The sequence below is a fragment of the Panthera pardus genome, unplaced genomic scaffold, assembly GCF_024362965.1.
Source record: "Panthera pardus isolate Hobbes unplaced genomic scaffold, ASM2436296v1 HiC_scaffold_10, whole genome shotgun sequence".
Classification (NCBI taxonomy): domain Eukaryota; kingdom Metazoa; phylum Chordata; class Mammalia; order Carnivora; family Felidae; genus Panthera; species Panthera pardus.
Window position 1 is genome coordinate 28102631 of NW_026526655.1, and position 27246 is coordinate 28129876.

At 41.7% G+C, this 27246-nt stretch overlaps 1 protein-coding gene across 7 annotated transcripts; it reads left to right on the forward strand.

The window, feature by feature from the left end:
• The first annotated feature begins 235 nt into the window (after window positions 1–235).
• On the forward strand, window positions 236–27024 carry CUNH2orf80 (chromosome unknown C2orf80 homolog). 7 transcript variants are annotated; one of them, XM_053905418.1, is made up of 10 exons: window positions 236–347; window positions 2942–3071; window positions 4826–4907; window positions 6932–7014; window positions 8565–8652; window positions 9063–9134; window positions 19652–19739; window positions 20289–20407; window positions 23268–23324; window positions 26534–27024. In XM_053905418.1, exons 2-9 carry the CDS (start codon window positions 3031–3033, stop codon window positions 23289–23291), a joined length of 597 nt encoding a protein of 198 aa, XP_053761393.1. In that variant the 5' UTR covers window positions 236–347; window positions 2942–3030; the 3' UTR covers window positions 23292–23324; window positions 26534–27024. The 7 variants fall into 7 exon arrangements, with proteins under 7 accessions (XP_053761393.1, XP_053761396.1, XP_053761395.1 ...); XM_053905421.1 differs by lacking the exon at window positions 23268–23324 and having other exon boundaries at window positions 26534–27023; XM_053905420.1 differs by lacking the exons at window positions 23268–23324; window positions 26534–27024 and adding an exon at window positions 21336–21471.
• Window positions 27025–27246: the final 222 nt, after the last annotated feature.

The window sequence follows — 27246 nt, forward strand, 5'->3', positions numbered from 1 at the left end:
GGGGAGGGGGACTTCTTGCATCCTCTAGGCTTTCCGATTAATCATTTAGGTGGGAAACCGAAGCCTGTTCAGGTAAAAAGATACGTGAACTCCAGGTCAGGATCACAACCCTGTCTAAATATATGACATTCTTTCCCCTGCAGGATGGCAGGGGTTGGAGGAAGGGAGGGGATGGGTAAAAACAAATTATTTTCATTCAGTCATTGTTTCCTAGCAACCAAAAAAAAAAAAAAGGCATGTGTTTTCCTGATGTCTGTGAGCACCAGCCCAAGACGATGATGTTCAATGCTCCAGCACGCCTCCAGAAGCAGGGAGAGAACAAAAGCACCAGAATCCGTCTCTGGTTGGTAAGAGATTCTGAAAGGGGAATTTATTAAGGGCTGGGCACCTAATAGAACACAATCTGAGAGTCCTGTATCATAGCTACAGGGGTGCAGGGAGGGGATCTGCATGGAGTATGCAGATATTTACAGATATTCAGGGCATGATATTCTTACAGAGTATGTGGGCTGTGACTTCTGGGGGGTTGGTTTCTATGAAACAGCTAATGCCTGAGACAGCTAACATCTTTCCATTAGAACCTTTGTGTGTATTTCCAGCCAGAGTCTTGGTTTTTGTTAAAGCTCTGTAGACAGAAAAGAAGAGTGACTGGCTGAATTCAAATTTAAACCAAATAGTCTATGCAAATGGCCCCCTTTCAACCACACAGAGCTACTCAATGTACGAAGTCACTGAACTCTACAGCTAGAAGGGACCTCTCCAATCATTCAATGACTGTTTTGCAGAAGAGGAAACAGAAAGACACAGAGACAAAAATTCACTTGTCCAAGGTGACACAGCTAGCTGATAGCCTTACTAGGTCTTTGGACCTCCTGGGGGTGAGGCTCGCTCATATTTTTAAGATTTAAACCTTTGTTTATTATGCCACGTTGAATGGCGTTGGGGAGGGTGGTCCAAGGGGAAGTTATCACAGTGGGCAAGAAAATGCATATTTTATAATTTAAGTCTGAAATTCTAAGGGCTGGCTCAGAATTACAAACAAGAATGGGTTAAAGCAAATGCTAAGTCTTTTGCTTTTTAAAAAAGCATCAAAGCTAAGGGAGCCTATCTGCCCCCTTGTGAACGAATTGAAATAAGACAAATGTTCGGCCGACAAATGCGTTTCCAACTCAGTGAATTAGAAGAATCATAATTTGTGCTAGCCTTTATGAAGTTTCGAGTGGTACGGCGAAAAATGCTCTTGGTGATATTAACCAGGCTCATCATTTTTTAGACAACACCTGAGACTGGAATGCAGAAGACCCAAGAAGCTTGGCCATAACCATGCCAGTCAGTCAGTGGGTACAGCAGACACTACATCCTGGCATCTGGCCTCCCCCGTCCAGTGCTTTTCCTTCTCTAGGTTATGAGGTCCCCTCTCTGGCTTATAGTATTCTCTCCCACTTGACTCTCCTAGAGAGCTATATTACTGTCTATACAGTTCATTCATTTCCAGGGGAATGTTCCTACTTTGTTCCCCCCCCCCTTTTATCTTTTCCACATCCCATCCAAGACTGAAGCAGATGCAGTGGCAGCAAGAATGGTCCAAAATAATTAATTTGGTCTGGTGAAGAATTCATGTAAATTAAGGACATCCTGTCTTCTCTCTGCTTATTGTTAGAGAGCTGAATCAAATCAAGCATCATGTTTAATGTAGTTTACAGACTACATTTTTTCCCAGAAGTTTCTAAAGTTTTATTCAAACCGTGCTTAGAGTGGCAATTTAAAAACACATGCACAATTTCAAAAGCACAGAAGGTAATATGATGAACACTTATAGATTTATCTTCCCAGAGTCAACAAATGTTAACATTTTTTTATATTTGTTCTCAGGGTTCTCCAGAGAAACAGAGCATATATGTATCTATGTATAATGTATATACATGTACAAGAGAAATTTACTGTAAAGAATTGGCTCACATGATTGTGGTGGCTTGGCCAGTCCAAAATCTGAAGGGGTAGCTGGCAGGCTGGAGACTCGGAGGAGAGTTCTTCTGGCAGAATTTTTTCTTATTTGGGAGGAATCAATCTTTCTTCTATCCAAGCCTTCAACTGATTGGATGAGGCCCATTCACATAATGGAGGGTAATCTGCTCAACTCAAAGTTGATTGACTTAAGTGTCAATCTCATACAAAAAATACCTTCACAGAAACACCCAGCATAATTTTTGACCAAATATATGGGCACAGTGGCCCAGCCAAGCTGACACATAAAAGTAACCATCACAATTTGCTTTCCATCTTGTTTAAGAAATAAAACATTGTGACATAGTTGATATTCTACTTATACCTCTCCTTAGATGTCCCATTTAAAAGTGATGATTTTTTAAATAAACTCCTTTTTGTGACCTCAAATGCCTTCTGATGCCATCACCTAAACTCCGGTTTCTGGTTCAATGTGGAGATAAGAATTGAAGACATGGCCTCACCTTTGCCATGATGATGTATTCTTTCCAGGACCTACCGGCCATAGGAAGTTGTACACAGGTTCTATAGAAAACTCCATTATGAGCCATTGTACCAAGGTGGATTCAGTGGGAGTCACTATGTGGAATGCACACAGAACTCACATGTTCAGATCACAGCATGTTTGGATGTTTCTGTCCAAATAGTCTCATCTACTATTACATGAGTCATGACCATTTTACTTGCTTATTTATTGCAAGGATAAGTAAATGGTGAATGTTGGGAAACTTGGAAAGAATAAGAGGTGTCAGACAAATTCAAGGTACAGTGCACTGCCCTCCCACCCCCAAGCCAGTTTAATTCCAACCTGGAACCGGCTGGATAAGAGGCCTGAGCTCTGCACACTCCCGGATCCCTTCCAGAGTCTAGGACTCCATGACTGGTATTTGGAGTGATAGCATCCTTAACTCAAATTCTCTCTGATTTGCTGCTGTAGCTTGTAGGCTCAAAGAGGCTGACTCTTCCCCAAGGATATCAGGTGCAGTGTAAGCTACAGATATCTGCTCATCTGGACAAGCCTTAATCATGGAAAGAAAGCTCCTAAAGAAGGAAATGAAAAAACTCCTGTAAGTATGATTGAGAATAAGCTTTCGTTTATTACACTCGGCATTTGGTGGGTTTCAGGTCATCGATGGTTTGGATATTGGCAGAGGGTAAAAATCTAAGAGAAGAATGGATTCCTGCACTATAGGAGAAAGCTAGATGATCTGGCTTCTGCCTCCTGCCTGAGAAGCCTCACGTGTGGTGCAAAGCAGGATGCTGACTCTCTTGGGAGAGATGTTTCTGCCAAGACCGTGAACTGCACATCCGAGGCATCCCCATTCTGGAACCTGACAGCTGAACCCCCAGGCCAGGCTGCCTCTACTGGACAGGGTGTGCCTTTGAAAGGGCCCTGCCAGGAACACAGGCGAGATTTCTGCAAAATGTGCCCAAAGGTACATTTATAAGTGTAGCCTGCCTCTTTCATTGTTAGTCTTATCAACTAAATAATTCATCTCCTTGTTCTTGCCATTTGAACTTAAAAAAAAAAAAAAAGCCAAGTTCTCCCATGGACAAATCTTTTTTCTCCTATGGTAGCTTTTCTATGATTTGGTACTTTGTTAAGAGGTTGGTGAAAATCACAGACCATATGAAAAGGGGAGAAAAGGCTGTTCTGTTTCATATATATTATAGGCACAACAATAATATCCTTTTTATCAAAGACCTTATCACAGTCTTCATCCAATGTCCTTTCTCTACCTACTAAGATAATTATGTTTTAACAAGTCCTTAAGAAATACTGGAATAAAATATGTAGGACTACACATAATTACATGTATGGGCTTGGAGGCCAACATAATAATAATAAAAAAAAAACCCTATTATCAGGAATGTCAATTCCTCCATGTAGAACTGGCATTTCAAAACTGATATAAGTATAATTTTATATCTAAAGAATACATTTAGGCTACTTTAAATAAATTGCCTTGGAATTAGAAAGCAAAAATTTGAGAATTTTAAAAAAAATCTTAGCCTAGTGATTCAGAACTTTAAGAAACCAGACACAAACTTACCACCCCCATTCCCCACCCCACCCCACCCCACCCCCCACAGTAACTTGCCCATAGTGCTTGGTAAAGACCTTGAAAACAGAACTGGCCTTATGTAAAAGTGTGCAGATAGACCCGGGGAGCCAGAATCCTCTTTCCTTTATCAGGTCCCTCTGGCTCTTCTCCCTGGGGGGCTGGGGGGGGGGGGGCGGTAAACCACTTTCTCTTTTCCTGCCAGGACCCCTCATTAAAATCACTGGTAGGGAAGGATCGCACAGGACACACTAAAAGTGGAATTTCTGGTACGCTTTTCTGTATAACTCCTCAGGATATTTGCTTTCTAATGGGGGAAAAGGGGCCTTAGGGCGAGAGAATACATCCATACAGAATATCACAGAGCTGGAATTTTTCAACTGTGGACATTCTGCCTGGGTTTAACACGAGCAGCAAGGGAATCTTTGTTTTAAACAGTGGATCTCAATCCTTTGGGTTTTGTAAAACCTTTTCTGCGTGTGGGAATTTGTGATGCAGCCCCGCCTCCTGCTTTCCCATGAATCCTGTTCCGACTACGGGAGTCTTATTTTTAGATAAATGTGAGGTAAGCTCATGGTGGTTGAACATTTAAAGCTGCACCGTTGCAGAATTGCCTTTTAACTCAAAGCGAATATTAGCTGAGCTACCAGAGCTCTTGGGTTTTGGTGGGGGAGGGGAGGCACTGGAAAGAGCGCGCTTCGGCAAACTGAGCTCCCCTCTCCTTCCCAATGGTTCAATGCTGCTCTCTTGCTTTTAAGGGGAGATTATATTGGCATCAGACTTCGGGAAAATGAATTTGACCCAAAAGGAAGAAGGCAACTCACCTTTCTAGATGATATGGTAAAGAAAGGCATGCCGACGCAAGTCACATTTGTGTTTTTTTTTTTGTGTTCAGGGGACAGAGCAAGGACCTAATGTATATCCTAAATAAGCCTAATCTTGATCCTCCCGTAGTGTCCTCATCCTAGAGTCCTCCACACGGTCTTTTCGACTCATTACACTGAAAGCAAAAATAACGAGAAAGTCCAAGTTATGAGACTGTTTGCTCTTGGCTATTTCGCTCCTAGAAAAGATTAAAAAGCAAAATGGATGCAAAGTTAAATGTTACATACATGTTGTTCAACAATTTTTTTGACAAAATAAGTTATGCAGTTCTCTAATTTTATTTATTTATTTACTTACTTACGTTTGCATTCATGGAGAAAACCAAAGAATGGAATAATCAAAATCCGTCATCATTGTTAATGTTGAAGTTCAGATTCATGTTCCGTAATGAAAGTTCCCTTCACGGAAATTATGTAAAGGCCTAATTCACAAGAAATTAGTAAATCCTCAGCTTCTTTATGCTTACCTGTTTGCACTATTAAGGAAGAAAGGATGTGTCCCTGCCCTACCCTCCGTCCCTGCCTGACTTCCCTAGAGCTGAATAAGCAGTTAGGCCTGGTGTTCTAAAGTACATCTCTGTGCACATGTTAAATGGGGAACTTAAATCGATCAGATAAGTGCTTTCAAACTTTAATGAGGTCTCATCGCAAGGCCCTTTTGATTGCGGAAGTTGGGGGTGCATGGCTGGGGAATTTGTATTTGTAATGAGCAAACAGGCCACGCCCACACGGCTAGTCCTGCATCAACCTTTCCATTAGGTTTCAACCACCAATCACAGTTCTTTTTGCTGTTGTTCACTCTCTAGTTTTGTTTAGTCACTGGAAGAAGTACAGTTGACCCTTGATTTGACCCCAGATTTGAACTGTGTGGGTCCACTTATGCACAGAATTTTTTTTAATACAGTACAATACTGTAAATGTATTTTCTGTTATGATTTTCTTAATCAACTTTTCTCTAGCTTACTGTATTATACGAATGCAATATATAATATATACAACATATAAAATATGTGTTGATTGACAGTTTATGTTACTGGTAAAATTTCCAGTCCATAGCAGGCTATTCACAGTACACAGATTTTAGACTGCAGGGGTGGGTGCATCTAACCCCTGGGTGTTCAAGGGTCAACTGTACATTGTTTCGAAAAAGTTAGAACCTTAGAACCCATCTAAAACCCCAAAAACAAAACCAACCTTCCCTTTTCTGGAGGGGGACGGGGTAGAGAGAGGAGAAAGAATATTTGGATGGGGACAAGGTGAATATGCTTAGAAATTACCAGGAAAAGATGGTCAACAGGCACGGAATGAATATTTGAACTGGTCCTCAGCTTTTTACTGCATACTAGACTCTTAGCAAGGCCACTCATTGGGGTCTACCTCCAGTCGTTTGCTCATGCTGGTCCCTCCACCCTCAAGTTCTTCTCCACCTGTAGAAATTCTCCTGATACTTCAAGCCCCAGCTCCACCAGGGCCCTCTCTTTGAAGCCTCCCGGGATCTCCCTGACACCCCAGGTGGACACACCACTTCCCTGGTGCCCCTGGGAGCACATTTCTGACGTTCTGTTCACAGAATTCAAAATTGTTCTCTGAGGCCCTCTTCCCCCCACCTTCACTTTTTTCTATGTTAAAATTTGAGGACACTGAGGTGCTGAAAACATCAATTGCTTACCCGAAGATATACCATGAGTTGTTGGCAATACCTAGATTTGAACCCAGATTCCCAGTTTCCTTCCAAGAATCCATCCTTTCTTTTCCTGTCACCATAAATCAAAAACAAAAATCGGTTCTAGTGAGAGGTAAATGTAATGACTGAAGATCCCTAAATATTTCTGTCTGGGAATCAGGTTAGCTGATGAGCCTCACCTTTGTGGATGTGACAATATAGTAGAATAGGCTTAGCAGCGCCATTGTCATTGGGTCCAGGGAGTGCTTCGGCCAATGTCTAAGCCCATCCCTTTTCTGTCTGCTTCACGCTCCCAGGCACACTATGACTTGGCCATCAATGTTGCTTTGCAATGGCTGGATCACTTGGAAGACTTCACTTGGCTTGAGTGGGAGAAAGTGTAAGTGGAAATGGTTTCTCTTTCTTTCTTTTTTTCTTTCTTTCTTTCTTTCTTTCTTTCTTTCTTTCTTTCTTTCAAATATATGACTATGAGTAGTGATAGAGAAAACTTCTATCTGGCATCGTCCACCACGAGGCACTCTGATTTGAAAATACTGCAAGGTGGGGAGCCTGGGTGGTTCAGTCAATGGACGGTCCAATTTCGGCTCAGGTTATGATCTCACAGTTCATGGGTTCAAGCCCCCATCGGGCTCACTGCTGTCAGTACAGAACCTGCTTCAGATCCTCTGTCCCCATCTTTCACACTCCTCCCCTGCTCACATGCACTCTCTCTCTCTCTCTCAAAAATAAATAAACATTAAAAAAAAAAACCATTGAAAACACTGCAGGGTGAGTATCCATCCCTTTCCAGCTAGAAACCTGAAGAAACCCTATAGTTGTCAACTTGGAGAACTCATATACTTGTTTGTATATTTTGTATCTACGCATTGGTTTCTGTCAGATGAAGATCCTTCTCCCACATAATGTTCTGTCTTAGAAATATGGACCATACTTTACTGTGCCCATGCCATGATTTTTAAAACGGTCAATTCTGTGGGTAAAGGCTCTTTCTGAGGACTATCAAACACAATTTCTTAAGCATTTAGCTCAATATCTACCTGGGCTGAAGTGTTTGAATTACAGCTGTGTCAATCCTTTCCAGGATTATTGGTATTTTCTGCCATGTCTAATGAAGACAGGATTGAATAGCTTATTCCAGAGGCCAGTTATTTTTTCTGTTCCATTGCCTTAGAACACACACCTTGTCCTGGCTCGCTGTATCAGTTAGGGTTTAGTTGTAATAAGCAGAAAATCCAGACGTAAGCCTCACCCCCCAAAAGAGGAGGGAAGAAGGAATTTATTAACTTTGCGTTTGAAAAGTCCGTGAGTCGGTCTGCATTAGGCAGGGCTTAATTCAAAACTCAAATCGTGTCATCAGGATTTACTTCTGGACTATTTCCCCTGGGTGGACATTATTCTTAATTTCAGCCCATTTTATTGCAACATCCAGTCCAAAGGAGAATAGATTTTTTAAAAAAATCACAAGATTGTGTCTCAATTGTGCCTCAGCCCCTGATTTGTCTGGAGGTGGAAGGTGGGGGGCATGGAATACGCTGACTAGCTTAGTCCACAGTGTTTTACCCTTGGAATCTAGGGGTGTTCATGGCTTCCCGAGAAGCACATAGGCTTACAGTGGGTAAAGCAGTTCCCCCCATCAAGAAGGGGAAGAGGATACGGGTTGGCAAAACCATTAAGTGTCCACCATAGTGGCCAATGGTTGCTAGCTGTGAAAACATGGACCAACGAAGGCAAATTCATCACCATTGTTGGAAGATTCAGAATTCTAAGTGTGTACTTTACTGAAAGCAGATTCACCACATTAATTTTGTAAATAGATGCATAACACATGGCCATTGGAGATTACTTATGGATTATTATTATAAACTTAATAGATGTCCAAAAAACCCAAAAATAAACCTTCCATTGTTATTTACTCCTATTCCCCCTTAGGAAAATGCCATTTCATGGCAGACCCACATATCCAAACCGGAAAGAAAGAGAAGCAATGATTTTATCATCTTACGCTGGAATCTTAATGGTAAGGTAAAGAACACTGTTTGCCTATATGGGGATTTTATATTTACTTATGTGCATTTTGACATTAATGCATATTTATTTTATTTTTCAACCGCTCTTCCTAAATGCTTAAGGTTTACTAATATTAAATGTTCCGGTTTTAAAGATACAGTAAAAAGTCTTTTATGCCTATATGGTATTGTGAAAACCTTCATTTAAAAGGCAAAAAAACCAGAATGAAAGACATAAATAATTGGATACAGGTGATTCTGATTTACCTGCTTATTCAGAAATTACTTATTTAGTGCCCATGCTATCCAGGCATGATGCTGTACATGTTGGAGCTACAATTGCTTTGTGTCGTAATAAAAGAAAAACCATGACATGATAATACATTTGTTGGTGCTGTTGTTTTGTTTTTTTTTTTAACAGAACAGTCTCCCAGTTGAGGAAGTCTTTAAAATGTATGGAGCCGATTCTTCTACCAATGCTGGGGCCACCAAGGTAGGGGAGACCCGAGACTATCAATAAGAGGAAACTTTAGAGAGGATTTCTTTATTTTTATACATTTATAATGGATTTTTAACATTGTCAACTGCATGAAATAACAGTTGTTAATCGAAACATACAAAACCAGAGGGGACCACGTCTTCCCTGACTCATAAAGGTTTGTAAAACGCTTTCCTCACATGAGGGCTGTGTTCATAAGGACAAATGTGTTTTGCGTAAGGCTAAGTAGAGGCAGCAAACAGGTCGCCAGGCTGAGTCTAGATTCTGCCTCTGTCTCTGGTGAACAGAATCTCTCGCTTACTCTGTAATGCACGTTTGGCAAGCCCAAGAACTCCCCTTGCATGATGCACCAGAACATCCAGAACTCAGGCAAGATGTGCAAGGTTTGTTCTTGTGATACATTCTGTAGTTTGCTGCTGTCACACTTCTTCCCGCGAGAGTCCTTTAATCACAACAGTAGACACGGCAATTATCACAATTCCAGTGACCTGAGTTCTGACACCTCTTCTACAGAGCCCTCGGTCCTTGCCTTCTTTGATCTCTTCCATATACTGATCTAAAAAAAAAATTTTTTTTAGAATTGTGAATGGTCTTTACAGCCAATTCCGTTTTTGCTACTTATGGATGTATGGACATTTAGTAAGCATTAAACAAGAGGTGATATTTAGATGTGAACTACCTATCCGTTTACCTTTAGATACCTGTAGGAAATGGATGAGGAAAGGGGGATGTGCAGTGGGAGTGAGGGACAACCCACACCCACATACCCAGCCCTCTGCTCACACGATCACTGTGGATGCCCCCACCAGCACTTGGCAGGGAGGCCAGGGCAGGGGCAGGGCTATGGTCACAGAAAAGCCCCCCCGCCCCGTTCTTTACCCGCAGACCATACAGCAAATCAAGAACTCACCATGTCCAGCTTGTGAGTCAAGCATTTACAAAAAGAAAGATAAAAAAGGAAAAAAAAATCAAGCATTTACTAAGAAGTGTTGTAACTTTGAATCCCACTGTCCCATCGCCTTAATCCATATGTAAACTGGCTCTAGTTCTGAGACTCAAGTTCCCTTGATCACAGAGGAAGTCAGTACCTTTTCTCTGATCACTCTAGCTTCAACTACATTGATTGATTGATTCATTCATTCATTCATTCAATATGGTTGTAGGTGCAAGGGATATAATGGTGATTGAATCAGGCAAGATTACTTTTCTCATGGGTTTTATATCTTGTACTGGACCTGACATTCCACCTGGTTGAGATAAAGGCCACTCTGTGCCCAGTTTTCCTCAGAGACCAAGCTGTTTTTGGTTTTTAAAAAAAGCCCAACCCTTTTGGTTCTTTAGAGAGCCAAGCAAGCCATAATGCTTCATTCCTGCTGGGTTGTTCGTTTTTGGTTTTTTTTTTTTCCTGCAGCTTTCTCCCTTTCAGGCTGCCCTCTTTCCCCCTTTCCCCAATACGCCCGACACATACACATTAATATCTCAGCTTAACCCTTTCCTTTTAGCCATTGTGTTTTTCCTTATCTTCCGGTGCCTTGGAACAACTAGGCAGTCATCAGGCACTGATTGGTTGGTCTCACTCGAATGGCCAAAGGCCAAATATAAAAAAATCAATCCTGGAAGGGATGGCCCTGTGAACCTTTCTAGTTTTGGCTGGGTTATCAATTAAGAAGGTTTGCAAACATGGGTGTCTGAGTAGCTCGGGCCAGGTTCCTCTCAAAGGGCCAGAACAGGAAGTCATGCTGTTTAGAGGAAGGCTGACCAATTTCTATCTATACATCTGGTCTTTCACTTTTTCAGTAAAGAGACTTTATTACGCACCTTCTCTGTTCAGTTATACACATTCTCTATCCTCACAATGGACAATGGGTGACCAGTAACAAAAAGCCTAGATGTGCACATGGACTACATAATGACCAGCTCGGAAGGGAAATAGATAATATGGTCATGGAGGGGGCATTCCTTCAAAGGTCTGCGTCTATTTATTGTTACAGGATCTGTCAGCTCATTTATTGGTTTGTACAGGAAAGGCAGCTTGTGTAGGGGTTAAGCATGAGGATTCTAAAGCTAGACTGCCTGGGTGTGAACCCATGCCCCACCAGCTCCAGGCAGAGTGGTCTTGGGTAAGTCATCGAGTTCCTTCAGCCTCAATTTCATCGTAAAAACTGGGACAAGAAAATGGGATTGTTGCGGGAAATGAGGTGAATTAGTAAAGCCCCCAGTGCTGGGCACATGGTAACCTCAGTAACTATAGTTAAGGTTCTGGTACTTGGGATTTGGGTATTCGATTTCCTCTATGTTCCTATAAATCAAGGTTTCTCAATATTTCAGGCCAGATAATTCTTTGTTGTGTGTGTAGGGCCGTCCTCAGCATTGTTGATGTCTAGCAGTATCTCTGGCCTCTACCCTTTAGATGCCAATAGCTTGCCCCAATGTGATAACCATAAATGTCTCTTGGCTTTGCCAAATGTCCCTTCAGAAGCAAAATCACAGCTAGTTGAGAACCACTGCTCTAAATGTTCAAAAATTAAAAAGCTCATCAAGCATCCAAATATATTATTAACACAATATAAACTTTGCCCATTTTAGACACCAAATGATCACAAAGGGTATGATACCACTTGAGCTACAATAAAAAAGTCTGAGGATCCTCTACCCTTGTGGACCTCACAAGCTCCTCCCTGCTGCAAGAATGCCCACCCAGGCCTTTCTATTGTGGCTTTATATCAGCTCAACTCAGGGACCTCCTCCACATCTTATTTAAAAAATTAGTAGAACCCTCAATGGAGATGTAGCATTTCAAAGATTAAAGTGGAAGAGCTATTTTAAAACAGTCTTTCAGGGGTGCCTGGGTGGCTCAGTCGGTTAAGTGCCAGACTTCGGCTCAGGTCATGATCTCGTGGTTCATGAGTTCGAGCCCTGCATCGGGCTGTGTGCTGACAGCTCAGAGCCTGGAGCCTGTTTCAGATTCTGTGTCTCCCTGTCTCTGCTCCTCCGCTGCTCGCACTCTGTCTCTCTCTCAAAAATAAATAAAAACGTTAAAAAAAAATAAAAGTCTTTCAAGGTTTAACATAATTTCAAAAAATTGATGTAACTAGGCGATGAGGTTGTTCAAAAGAAGTTATTGACAAAGATTCTTCTGGAATTACTGCATATACCTGAATAAACTTTTTTGAGTTGTTTTAAATGTTTATTTATTTATTTATTTTGAGAGAAAGAGAGAGCGAGCCCGTGCACACTTACAAGCCAGGCAGGGGCAGAGAGAGAGAGAGAGAGAGAGAGAGAGAGAGAATCCTAAGCAGGTTCAGCACTCAGTGCAGAGTCCCACACGGGGCTCCATCTCACAACTGGGAGATCGTGACCTGAGTCGAAATCCAGAGTGGGACGATTAACCAACTGAGCCACTCAGGCGCCCCTATCTGAATAAACCTTGATTCCTTTGGATAAAATTGTCTCCTAGACAACAGCTAAAATCCTCCCCAAGCAAGAGCTTAAAGCCCTGTTGAATACTAATCAGATTATGTAAATTTCTGGCCACTAGAATTGGCTACAGTATATAGTGGGTTGTGCAAAGGCTTGATGGTTTTCTTCAGGAGTATTTGCTGCCACCTGGTGACAGAAAGGCATCATAGGCCCAGTATTGTTCTGTCAATTATCCTCAGGTTCTATTCTTGATAGGGAGCTGTTATTTAATGACAGGGAGCCATTTTTCTGCTGAGGGCCTTGGACCTATAGAAAAAAAATCAAGTAAAGGTCTCACACCAATGACAGTTATTTACAATTACTTTAGATATAAAATAGCCTACTCGATTTTAAACTAAAAAAAAAAAAAAAAAGGAGCATAAATCTGCCTTCAACAAAGCAAGCCAGCAATAAAAACATTCCTCAGCTCCATTTCTCAGAGAAAGAGGAAAAAGGAAAGGGAGGCAGAGAGAGTAAAAATCAGTGCAACCGAGACAGGAGAAAGACGAGGAGAGGTGGTAGAGAACATCGGAACCTCTCTGCTTTCCTTCTCTCTTCCTGTAGCCACACCCCAGAGTCTGACCCGCCATCGCTTAACTGCATCCAAAGTTCAAAGCATGCTCTTCAGAGATTGGTGTCCAGTCCCCGCTCTGTCCCTTACCAGCTGTGTGGCCTTGGATAAGTTATTAACTTCCCCGATTCCCAATATCCCTATGTGTAAATATGCATGATTCCACTTACCCAACCCTGCTAGATCGTTCTGAGCATTCATATCAGGTGCATGATGCTGGCACAGGGTGGGGGGCCTTCAGCACACTCAGGATGGTCAGCCTCCTTCCCCCCACCCCCTGGAGTCCATTGATAGCAGCCTGATTTCTCCGCAGCAGGCCCATCTTCCACCCTCAGACCCATTTGCAGCCCCACCCTCAGGCACTCACCACAATAATCCGCCAAGTGTCTTCTCTTCTTGACCCAGCCTGAATCAGACAAAAATGAAAAAGTGTTTTCATGATAAAGACAGGGACCTACTGCGTTTATACAAAAGTTCAGTATTGGCAGATCTTCTTGATGGGAGATTGGAAACCACGCTTTCAATATCCATGATGTCCAAATGAGCACTCACAATAAATGTTGAAAGTATAAAGGCCAAGCAAACAACAGATCCGCCAAGTGGATGAAATTGGACGTATCAACCGTTTGGGAGCTCTCCCTGCCCCTACCCTTCCTTTTGCTCCAGGCCTCCACTATCTTGAATCACGAGTTTATCATTTTCTTTTCTTTCTTTCTAGTTTGACCGCATATATATGTCTAATCAATGTATCGTTTACTTCTGCATATTCTTTGAATTTGATATAAGTAATATAAAAGACAGTCTTCGTAAATAGAGCAAATGTTTTATTCCTTTCTTCATTCAACGCTATGTTGCACAAATTCATCCCTGTTGTTACACACAGTTTATTTTCACTGCGTATAGTATTCTGCTGTAGAAGAGTATGCCACCGTTTATTTATATATTCTTCCATTATAGACACTGGGATGATTTCTGTGATATGTCTCTTTGTGTACAGTAAAAGAATTTATTTATTTGTTTCTTTATTTATTGAGAGAGAGCAAGAGAGAGAGAGTGCATATGAGTGGGGGAGGGGCAGAGAGGGAGGAGGAGAGAGCATCCCAAGCAGGCCCCACGCTGTCAGCACAGAGCCGGACTTGGGGCTTGATCTCACAACTGTGAGATCATGACGTGAGCCAAAATCGAGTCAGACACCTAACCGACTGAGCCGCCCAGGCGCCCCGCCCTTGTGTTCAGTGAAAGAGCTTCTGCGTGGTCTGTAACTAGGTGTGAACCTGCCACGTCACAGGGATGTGCATCTTCAACTCTACATAAAGTCTAATTGCTTTCCGAAATGGTTGTACCAATTTACACTTCTACCCGCAGTGTAGGTCATCCGCTTGCTGCTTTCAGGCTTTTTAAGCTTGTCCGTCTGTTAAGTGGCTGAGGCCTTAATTTACATTGTGGTCTTAATTTTCAGTCCTCTGATTATCAATAAGCAGCTATTTCTACGTTCTTCTTTTGTGAAGTGCCTGCTGAAAATCTTCTGTCCATTTTTTGTTTGTTTGTTTATTCTACTACAGGATATATAATCAGTCGAGTCCTGGATTTTCCAGTACTCTTCCTATTTGAAATTTGCCGTTTCTCTTCACAGACATTAAAATGTTTGGAAAATACGATGTTGCCCCATCCCAAGCACATTTGAAAAACTTCTTGGACAGATCCAACTGTCCTTCCAGACCACATGCCCTGCTTTTACTTTGGAAAATATGATTGTCATACGCATATACCCGATCACTTTGACATCTAGAATCAGGAACTTTCCACCTTCTGTCTCAGTGATACCAGATGACATGTTAATAAGTTACTGCTCAAGGCTGAAAGAAAGGTTCGTGCAGATTCCTGTCTATGCTCTTCAGCCCTTACTGATGTATCCGGGGCCTTTCTTGTGCACATTCCTACGTGACACATCCCCATCTTCTCTCCCTCTTCATGCTTCCAGTTAGAAGAAACTTTCGTTGAATGTGCTTCGGACATAATATGGCACCTAAGGAGAACTTGAATCAAGAAATAAGAATTGCCATAATACTTCCACACTGACACGATGATGATATTAGGAAATAGCTTTAAAGGAAAAAAAGAATGTACAACCAACTCTAGGTTTAGGATTTAAATTTCACCCTACTTGGAAAATAACTTCTCATACAAACCACACAGGAAGCTATAGGAACTGCTTGTATGAGCCATCAGATTATCAGGACCATAGAATATTCGAGCTGGCAGTGACCTTTAAAATCATCGGGGTCTGTCTTCCCCAGTGGATAGGGAGCTAGAGCATGAAAAACATCAAGTCTTGGATCTTCAAAGGCATCGAGAACAACGTATAAGCCAGTTTTCTTTCTCTTATACCTGGCATATGTTGTTCTGAAGGGCCGTTCTCATAGCCATAATCGCCCCACCAATACGAATCCTCATTTTATTACTTTCTGTGTTTTAGGGCCATGTTTCTGAATAGATATCTACTTCTTGAAGACGGAGGCCGTTGCTTATGCTTATGTTTAATTTTTTACAATGCTGAATAGCAGGTATACTCTATAAATATGTTAGCCATTTAAAAAAAGGCTGAGGTTTGGCTTTGATTTTCTTTTATTTATTTTTTTTTAATTTTAATTTTTTTTTAACGTTTTTTTATTTGTTTTTGAGACAGAGAGAGACAGAGCATGAACGGGGTGGGGGGGCAGAGAGAGAGGGAGACACAGAATTGGAAGTAGGCTCCAGGCTCTGAGCCATCAGCCCAGAGCCCAACGCGGGGCTCGAACCCACAGACCGCGAGATCGTGACCTGAGCTGAAGTCGGCCGCTTAACCGACTGAGCCACCCAGGCGCCCCTGATTTTCTTTTTTAAAAAGCCTGTAGTGTACTTGTTTTCTATTATTTTGGAATTCTTTATTATTTCATTCCTTCTCTTTTATTTGAGCAAATGTGCTCTTCTCTGTCCGGTTTAAGGGGGGAAGCTTAAATCATTGATTTTGAGATTTTCTAATATATACACTTAAAGCTATAAATTTTTCTCTCTAAACGTTTACTACTTTGATTGTATCCCTCTTATTTTGTTACAGATGCAGTTAAAGCAGGGATTTTGTTTCTCAAATAAACATATTTTCTAATTAAAAAAAAAGGAAAGCTGAGGTCAAATTTATTTTTTTAAGTTTATTTATTCATTTTGAGAAAGAGAAAGAAAGAGAGAGAGAGAGAGAGAGAGAGAGAGAATGAGTGGGAGAGGGGCAGACAGAGAGGGAGAGAGAATCTTAAGCAGGCTCCACACTGTCAGCACAGAGCCCGATGAGGGGCTCGAATCCACAAACTGTGAGATCATGACCTGAGCCGAAATCAAGGGTCAGAAACTTAACCTACTGAGTCACCCAGGCACCGCAAAAGCTGAGGTCAAATTCAGAAGGGCTCTTGCTTAGGTGGCTATAAACTATTCTGTCAACAAAGAGAACACAACCTCATTTATTATTTAATCCATGTTTTCTGTGTGATAATAACCAAAAACCTATAGTAATCGTGAAAACCAGAGTCTGTTTCTCATGTGAAGGAGTCTGGAGGTGGGCAGATCGGGGCCACTACCAAGGCTCCACAGGGTGGTAAGGAACACAGGCTTCTCCTGGCTCTCTGCTCGGTTATTCTTATTGAAAATTGCAAAATAATACATAAATACAGTACCTTTCTTCACAAAAAAATACACCCCCAGGGCGCCTGGGTGACCCAGTCTGTTAGGTGTCCAACTCTTGATTTTGGTTCAGGTCATGATTTCACAGTTCATGAGCCTGAACCCTCCGTCAGGCTCCTTGCTGACAGTGTGGAACCTGCCTGGAATTCTCTCTCTCTCTCCCTCTCTCTCTCAAAATAAATAAACTTTAAAGAAAAATAAAATAAAATAAATAAAAAATAAAAACTATCCCCCCCTCCCCCGCCAAATCCCACCTATGTATAAACCACACAATTATCTTAAACTCAAGTTCTCGTGGAAATGAAGATTTCTACGTACTTTGAAGGAATACCAGTGATGTGGGAACTTGATCATTAAGAGTTTGGATGATAGGGTAGAAATGTTCTACTGACCTGGAAATCTAAAAATGGGTATTTATTTTATTGTCCTTGTCTTTCGGTATTTGCCTCAGTTGTACATCATGTAAAAGTGTCCTATTGATGAAATGCCATATTTGTTGAAATGTACACATAAAGAGAATTGTTTAATCACATCTTGCTCCTTAGAAATAAGAGTTCTGTAAATTCTGTAAATGTAATGCCTGAAGCTCTCTCGGTGAGAAAGCAGAAACTTGTTGGTCTTGCAGAGGGATATGAATTACTTCAGGTCTGCTGGCTCTGAGTAGTTATTTATTATTAGTTATTCGACGATTAGTTATTTCCAGGCAGGATCCTGTAAAGGAAATGGTGGCCAAGTTGTTGCCCTGGGTAATTCACTACAATAGAGAGAGATGAGTCAGGGAGGAAGATGATGATTATGATGGTGATAACAAACATAAATAATAATTACTCTTGTCATTAATTTGAAAGCTAATATGTGGTGCTATGTGCCAAGCACTATTTTAAGTCCTTTACATATGTTAACTTTTCAATCCCTACCACAACCCTGTAAGGTCACTGCCGGTGTTATTATTATCACGTGAAGAAACAGGAGGAGTTAGGTGACAGGCCCAAGGTCACACATCTTGTAGATGGTGCAGCCTGCCTTCACAGCCAGCCAGTCTGAAATGAAAGTGTCTGCTCTTAACCACTATTGTTTGACTGGAATGGGAGTTATTCAACCAGCCAATGACACTTGAGGGCCTCCTCTCTAAGGCACTGGAGAGAAAAGGTTAATTTAGCTAACTGGGCTCCCTGCTTGCACACTCCAACCCATGCTTCACACAGCAGCAGAGCTAAACCAGACCTGGTCAACCTACTGCTTAAACATATGTCAGTGGCTTCCATTGATTCCTGGAATCGATACAACGTAAGCTCCACACCATGGCCAACAAGGACCCAGGGCATCTGGCTCCTGCCTCCCTCCTCAGCCCCAACTACAATTTCCCCTTTCTCGCTATGCTCTCGCCACCCTGGCTTCCTTTCTGTGTCTGGAAACACAGGTTATTCCAAGAGGACCTTCTCATTCCCTTTGCCCGGAGTACTCCTCTCCGGCTCTTCCCAGGGCCGTCGGCCACTCACTCTGGAAATCTCAGCTGAAACACTGTTTCCCTTCTAGAGGCTTCCTCTGGCCACTCTGAAGTGGTGGCTATCCCGTCACTTGCTAGTACACCATCTTGTTTCATTTATGAAGCCCATCACAATGTAGGCTTACCCTGGTTGTCTAATCATTTATTGTTTGTGATTCCTTACTCAGCTCCAGAAGGGCAGGAACCTGGTCTGTCTCAGTAACCACCGCTCCTAAAAGAGGGCCTGGTCTGTAGTAGGTGCTCAGTAAAAACTCACGAAGGAATGAATGAATGAAGAGACAGTCCTAACCTTGAAGAAGTCCCCAGTGTAGAGCAGCAGACCGTGGGTTATGACTAAGTGCAGATATTACACACTGCGGCTCTTCTACGTGAATGCATGCTTTGAGTTCACAGAGGAGTGAGTCAGTAATTCTGCCTGGGGGGTAAGGTGGGGGGGAGGGTGCCAGCATAGGAGAGTGGAGGTGGGAGACATCGGGGCGAGTTTCTCAGAAAAGGTGATATCTGAGCTCTATCTCAATGGAAAAGGAGGAGCCTGTAGGCAGAAAAGGAGGGAATGGTTATCACGATGTGAGGAGTGGGGTCAGCGTGTGAACGAGCCTTCTGGGCAAAGGGAACCAAGCGCAGCAGCAAAGGCAGCGAATGAATGTGCATACGATGTGAGGCATGAGTTCCACCAGCAGACGTCCATACTATGTGAGGGGCCCACGGCTGCCTCAACAGACCAAGTGCCGCAACTCGCGGCTGTTAACGGCACAAAGTGTGTGCAGCTTTTAAAAACAGGACTGTTTTGGGGTGGCTCAGTCGGTTAAGCGTTGGACTTTGGCTCAGGCCATGATCTCACAGTTTGTGGGTTTGGGCTCCGCGTCGGGCTCTGTGCTGACAGCTCGGGGCCTGGAGCCTGCTTCGGATTCTGTGTCTCCCTCTTTCTCTGCCCCTCCCCTGCTCCCACTCTGTCTCTCTCTCTCTCTCTCAAAAATAAATAAACATTAAAAAAAATTTTTTTAAGGGGCGCCTGGGTGGTTCAGTCAGTTTAGCGTCTGACTTAGGCTTAGGTCATGCTCTTGGGATTCGTGGGTTCGAGCCCAGTGATGGGCTCTGCACTGACAGCTTGGAGCCTGGAGCCTGCTTCACATTCTATGCCTCTCTCTCTCTCTCTCTCTCTGCCCCTCCCCTGCTTGTGCGCTTTCTCTCTCTCTGTCTCAAATGAATAAACATTAAATTTTTTTAATTTAAAAACTAAAAATAAGACTGTTTTCCTTTCAGGTTCCCCGAGCTCCACCTTTCCGCCTCTCCTTGCACCCCTTTGCCATGTTAACGGCACCCAAAGCAGCAGAATACGCCCGCAAACAGGGTAAGCCTGCTTACTTCCACTGCTTGAGAAATTTAAGTAAAACTAGGAGGTGAATACACAAAGTAAGGCCAAAGTTGTTATAGCAATAAGACTCTTCTGTCCAGTTGAACAAAGAAAAAACAAACCAGAAGCATCCATGACTTAATTTCCCTTCATTTTATAGAAGTCAGAGAAGTCTTATTTCTCAGACCCTTTAGCATTGGGAGCAAAGCACTCTAATTTTTTTTTTTAATTCTTAAAAATGTTTTTAATCATTTTTGAGACAGAGACAGAGTGGGGGGTAGGGGGTGGGTGGGTGCAGAGAGAGGGAGACACAGAATCTGAAGCAGGCTCCAGGCTCCGAGCTGTCAGCACAGGATCTGACGTGGGGCGGGAACTCGTGAACCAGGAGATCATGACCTGAGGTGAAGTCAGACGCTTAACCGACTGAGCCACCCAGGCAGCCCTGGGAGCAAAGCACTCTAGAAGGGAAGAATTTAAAACCGTGGGTGGACTCATTTTTTTAAAAAAAGTTTCTTATACCGATACGGTTACTGCATGTGTCTCTAGGTGTCAAGTTAAGAAGGGGAGCAAACAAAAACGCCGCCAGCAGCTCTGCAAGGGAAGTAAATGTCACAGCATGGAAATCATCAAAAACTGTATCTTTGGACATCCAGCCCAAGAACAAAGTAGGTCTAAAAATGCAAATTGGACCAAACTGATAACGGAGAGTTTGGGGAGTATTTTACTTACATTGTGGTTAAAAGTCTAGCCTTTGGAGAGAGATGCTGTGGGTCTGAATATCAAGCCACTCCTTGCTGTGTGAAGCTGTGTGACTTCAGACAAGCTACTTAACCTCTCTGTGCCTTAGTTTCCCCCTCTACAAAACAGGAAAAATAAGGTTACCTACTGTCCAGGTTGTTGGGATGAGTAACTGGGATTATGCATTTTAAGAGATTAGATTAGTGCTTGGTGCAAAGTAAACCCTAAATAAATACTAGCCATTATTATCTTTTAGCACTTAAAAAATACTATTCACAAATTAATCAGCTGTTATTTTTTGATTCAAGTAAATGTGTTGAGGAGACTTATATGAATGCTTGTGTCCTAAGTGTTTCTCTTCTTGGTCCCTTTCACATTAATGAAAATTTATCTTTGCCTGCTTTGCATCTCTGCTGCTTCTGCCCTGTCCATCCGATTCCTGGCACATTTATGCTGCAGAATTCAGAGAAAGGTCAGAGAGGCACTGGGCTGGAGAAAAAGGAAAAAGGCAAGCGAGTTCTTTGCCCTTCCCGCCCTGGCTCTTTACTGTAATGTGCAAAGTGAAAAGGAAATTTATAAAGATGTCAGGAAACCCAGTTCGTCAACATAATAAAAGCTGAGAGGGGAAAGAGTCAGATAAGTGGTACAGCTGGGCGTCTGGGATATTTTAGCGCTTTGCAGAATGAGGGACTATGGGTCAGCAGCAGGGCTATAAGCTAGGACAAGGAAAGGGAATTTTGAAACTTAGTACACTGGATTATGAATTGGGTTTGCTTTCAGAAACACAAGTGAAAATTAAAATTTCTTTTTATGGGGCACCTGGGTGGCTCAGTCCCTTAAGCGTCTGACTCTCAGTTTCAGCTCAGGTCATGATCTCATGGTTTCATGAGTTCAAGCCCCGCATGGGACTGACTCAGCACTGACAGTGCAGAGCCTGCTTCGGATTCTCTCTGTCTGCCTCTCCGCTGCACATGCTGTCTCTCAAAAATAAATCAAGAAACTTAAAAAATTACTTTAACAAATAAAAATTTTATCTAGTTTGGTTGCTGTACTGTTCATTTTTTAATGTGAATCTCTGAATAGACTGGACCACACAGGGCTCAGGATTTATTCAGGTTTTAGAGGCAAACTATTGGCTGGTAAGAAATGTATCCTTATCATAACAATTGCTTTTGGAACTGCCTGAATTCTTTGGTCATATCAGGGTTTTAAGAAGTGTTGTTCTGGGGCAGCTGGGCGGCTCAGTCGGTTGAGCTTCTGACTTCGGCTCAGGTCATGATCTCATGGTTCGTGGGTTCAAGCCCTGCATCGGGCTCTGTGCTGAGAGCTCGGAGCCTGGAGCCTGCTTCTGATTCTGTGTCTCACTCTCTCTCTCTGCCCCTCCCCTGCTCACGCTGTCTCTCTCTGTCTCTCAAAAATAAATAAATATAAAAAAAATTTAAAAAAAAAGTGTTGTTCCAGTAACATATCAATCCCACTATTGGGAAAGGTTTACTATATTGTTTTCTTGTAAAGATATTTGCTATAATGAGATTTAAAGACGTGGCTTTTCTAGAACCGTATCTGTGTTACTGAAGAACTATTTGAAGTAAGATGTGTGTGCTGTTGTTTTTTTTTTTTAATATGAGTTTGGAGATGGCAAGTTTTAGAAAGTAAAACAAAACAACAGGAAAAAAAGTAACAACTCCAGAAATAACACACAGATGTACACTCACGTATGCATGTGCACACACACACACACACACACACACACTGATATCTAGATGTTAAACTTAATTATGAAAAAGCAGATCTCTGAAACGGGAGTTCATAGGCCCATTTATGCATCTTAGGTACCGAAAATCTGGCTCTCAAGATGACTCACTGGTATGTTTTTTTGAAAATACAATTTCACTTCCTGTGTGTTTTCTTCCACCGCCATTAAGGATTGTTGGCTTCTTGATGGAAGCAGATCTTTTCTTTCCTTATTATTTCCCACATGTATATATAGTGCTTTGCAAGCAGTGGATATTCAGTAATTATTGTTCATTACTGAATTGGCAATAAACTGCATTGTCCCGAGTGCTCTCAAACCACTGTGCTCTGTCTACACCGACCGACAGGCTCGTTTCTAGGGACCAGCCGTTTCTATAGGCTAATTACTGCCTGTAAGCCCAGGAGTGTCCAAAAAATAAGTGCCTGTTTTGCAGTAGGGCCAGGTCTTGAGGTGAATCCCTTCCATAAAGTCCTCTTCTTGATAATCAAACAGCACAAAACACATTTATGACTTTTTTTTTACTTTCATTATGACTTTATGTTCATTCTTTTTCCTTTGTGTACATTAGGCATCTTTTCCAACTCCTGGGTAATGTACTTTTTAAATTAGCTCAAAACATTATAAAAGTAATATGTGCTTATAGTAAAACTTTCAAACAATACAGGAAATATAAACTGAAAAATAAAAGAATTCCGCCTTCCCCACACTCCTGTCCTACTCCTCAGAAATAACCACTGTTAATATCTCTTGTGATATTAAAATATTTGTTGTACATGTACATATAAATATACATACATGTGTCCTATTGATTTGTTAGAAATAACAAAGAAATTAATGAAAGCAATATCTTTATTAAATGGAAAATATGCTTTCACAGTTTATTGCTTGAAGTTTTTCAAATTATATATTTGAGCTTCCTAGTCTTTTTATCCATATGTTTTATGGATATTGTACCGTGTCTTTTAACTGGTGAACATTTACAACCTCAAGATAAAACGATGTCTCATTCAGAACTTTCTATTTATTTCCAGGCACAGAACTGCTTCATAAAGTAAGGGACAAGGAGAATATATATTTTTTTAATCCAGGTAATTTGGAAAATAGTTTGAAAGATTTCTTTTGTATTATATTGACATTGGTAACTCATTTCTTAATTTTTTTAATGTTTATTTTTGAGAGAGCGAGTGGGCAAAGGGCAGAGAGAGAGGGAGACAGAGAATCCCAAGCAAGGCTCCACACTGTCAGCACAGAGCCCAATGCGGGGCTCAAACTCATGAAATGTGAGCTCATGACTTGAGCCAAAATCAAGAGTTGGATGCTTAACCAACTGAGCCACCCAGGTGCTCCTCATTTCTTAGTCAAAATGAATATGAGCAACACCATACCCTAGAAAAGTGTTGACATTGAGCACATTACCAGGAAATGGATTCGGAATGGACAGGACCATACAAAAGAGCTAGAAAACAGCATGCTATAATGATTAAGAGTATGGACTCCGGAGTCACACAGCTCAGAGTTGACTCTTGATTCTCCCATTTGATAACTGGAGTGAATTGTTAAGTGAATCCCTCTGTGCTTCATTTTCTCATTTATAAAGAGAGGATTACAGCGGTACCTATCTCATAAGGTCGCTACAAGGGCTGCCTATGTGGAAGGGCTGAGCAAAGTGCCGGGACCTAGCTAGCCATAATACAACTGCTTCCGTTACTATCACTCCTGACAAAATCACAAGGTCATGGACCGGAACAAGATACGGAGAGAGGGCAATTTGAGGGTTTCTGGTTTCTGGTTCCACACAGTTTAGAAACTGCCATTCATCCTAACAAGTAAAAAGCTGAACAGGCTGAGAAATGAACTCCTCGTGGCTCTGTAGGACAGGGGAGGTCAAAAGGCAAACCTCTGCCCCCAAAGGTTGGAGAGACAGACAGGTGGATATAGGAAGTTACGGTTTACGAGAGCAAAGACTCACAAGTGGAAGCTTCCAGGGATACAGCATTGGAGTATGAAAACCTCAACTGTAATCGGCAAATTACGGGAACCTCAGTGCAGACAACTCAGAGGGTTAACAACTCCAGGGGGACCAGTCATAGCAGGACACCCACAATATTGTGAAATTTACCTCCAGGAGCTCTGCAGGTTCTCACAGTAAGTATTGGAGAAAATTCCTTTCATGCTTCCAGCAGCAGGAGGAGAAAAGGAATCATGTTTCAACACAGCACGCTGTTCTTAACCTGGCCTGCCCCAAGTGGAAACTAGTTAACTAGAACCTCACCTTCTGGGGTTTTATCAGAGCCCAGCTGACCAAAAGGAAGGGAAATACCAACTCCAGTTAGCTGTAGTCATCTTGTCCCAGCTGGAGGAGAAGAAAAACTGAGAAACCCTTGTGAGGCTCACAGTCCAGAAACACAGGCTCACCAAAGATTGAGTTCTAATCAGAGGACTATTGAACTATTCCCTCCCCCCCCCCCCCACACACACACCAGCACCACATCACTAAAGGCGTATTCAGAGAGTTCCTTTTGCCCAGTACATCATATCTAACTATCAAGAAAGAATGACAAGGTATAGTAAGATGCATAAAACATAATTGAAAGAGAGCAAGCATTACAAACAGATACGGCAGGGGATGTTGGCATTATCAGACCAGGAATTTAAAACAAATATGATTAATATGCTAAGAGCTCTAATAGGTAAGGAACACAGCATGCAACAAGAGATAGCGATGGAAGCAGAGAGGAGAAAATCCAAACTGTTAACTGGAGAATCCAGGTGGGGGCGTGTGTATCTTCATTGTACAAATATTTCAACTCTTCTGCATGAATGTCTTCATGATGAAATTATGAAGCAGAAGAAAAAGGAAACGGTCAGAGTGGATCGAAAAACAAAACCTAGTTATGTGTTGTCTACAAGACACCCGCTTTAAATATAAAGGTACATATAGATTAAAGATAAATGGATAGACAAAATAAATCATGCCAGCACTAATCAAAAGCAAGGAAAAGCTGTACTAATTTCTGACAGAGCTGACTTCAAAGCAAGGAAAATTGTCAGGGATAAAGAAAGGCATTATAAAATGATAAAGGGGTCAATTCTCCGAGAAGACAATCCTTAACACGTGCGCATGGGACAACAGAGCATCAAAGCACAGGAGGTAAAAACAGGTAAAGCTGCAAGGAGAAATCGCTGACTCCACTATCACAGCTGGAGACTTCAGCATCCCTTCATCAGAAATGGAGAGAGGGCGATTCAAGTTTAAATTCAAAAGAAATATATTAACAATTCAAGACAATATAGTATAAGAAAAACACGCAACTGCTCAGGGGCAAAAAAGATTGATTTGCTCTGGGTAGGGTTAGTCAAAAGAAGTATAACTTTTATTATTTATGCTTCTCTTTGGAAATAATTTTGAGCTTAGAGGAAGTTTGCAAGAATGGCACAGATTCCTCATACACCTTTTACTCAGATTCACCAAATATTTGTGTTTTGCTCCATTAGCATTACCATTTTATCTGCCTCTGTCACTCTAACTCTCTTCCTCTGTGTGTCTCTCTTTCTCTTGGTATATAGTACATAATTTTTTTAAGTTTATTTATTTATTTTGAGAGAGAGAGAGAGAGAGAGAGAGCATATTCATGCATGCCCACAGGTTGGGGAGGGACAGAGAGTGAGGGAGAAAGAATCCCATGCAAGCTCTTCCTTCTCAGTGTAGAGCCCAACATGGGGGTCGATCTCAGGAACCGTGAGATCGTGACCTTAGCCGAAATCAAGAATTGGACACCTAACAGATTAAGCCACCCAGGTGCCTCCAACTTTGATATTTTTATATGATCTACCGCCTATATATCAATTTTGTCAATTGACCCAATAATGTCCTTCTCTTTTTTAAAATTTTTAAAAAATGTTTATTTATTTTGTGCTGTCAGCACAAAGCCTGATGTGGGCTTGAACTCATCAATTGTGAGATCATGAGCTGAGCCAAAATGGAACACTCACCTGACTGAGCCACCCAGGTGGCCCAATAGTGTCCTTTTCTAAACACTTTTCCTTTCTGTACAGGATTCAGTGTGGGATCTGATACTGTATTTAGTTGAGAAATATAACTCAATTTCCTAAACCTCTCAGAACAATTCCATGGATATTCTTTTGTTCCTACATGGATTTTAATCCATCTTTGTCAGTAACTTAGTATTTGATATTTGATCTTAACTCCCTATAGACTGAAATCTAATGTCTGTGTCCATCTGAAACTGATGTGCTTGATACCAAAATCTTTTTTTATTTATTTTTTATTCTGCAGGTCACTTAGAAACATGGAATTGCACCACGAGAGTCTATAATAAAGTCTCCAGGAGGGGAAAAGAAACATCATCCTAACACTGTAACTTTTGCCAGCACGTTTTTCTTTATGGTTAGCTTTTGGTGCAAAGTTTGTTGAAGGGTTACTTTGGATGTTGGGCTTTCTTCTCTTAGAATCCTATTGTGTGGCTAGAGTGTGGTTTTTAAAAAATGTATATCTTAAGCTACTTCATTGTCACTGGAAGACGGCTGGTCGGAGAATTTCAAGACTATGTAGTATTTCTAGGTCAGAACAGACTGGCTTTGCAGCAATGCCACAAGTGTTTAGCACTGAGTACTGCAGAGTGAGAGGGGTAGGAGGCAGTTTCCCGAAGTTTTGACCCCAAATCAAATTAATCTGTCATTCACTGCCCTTACTATGTTCTCCGATGGAAACATTTAAAATCATTTCAATAAAGCAGTAAAGGAAAAATGTAGGCTTTCTTTCAATAAATATAATATCTACTAGGAAAAGAAAATGTTCTAGTCCTTCAGCACTTTGCAAAATGCTGATTAAGCACTGGTTTAGCTTGTAAATACATGTAGCAATAATTTGACCAAATGAACGTGAGTACAGCTTTCACCTCTTCTGAGGTTTTGATGTGTCACCTTTCTGCAGAAACAGGTGCAAAAACCGGTGTTTCGTTTGTTGGCTTTTGCTGAAAATGGTGGGGT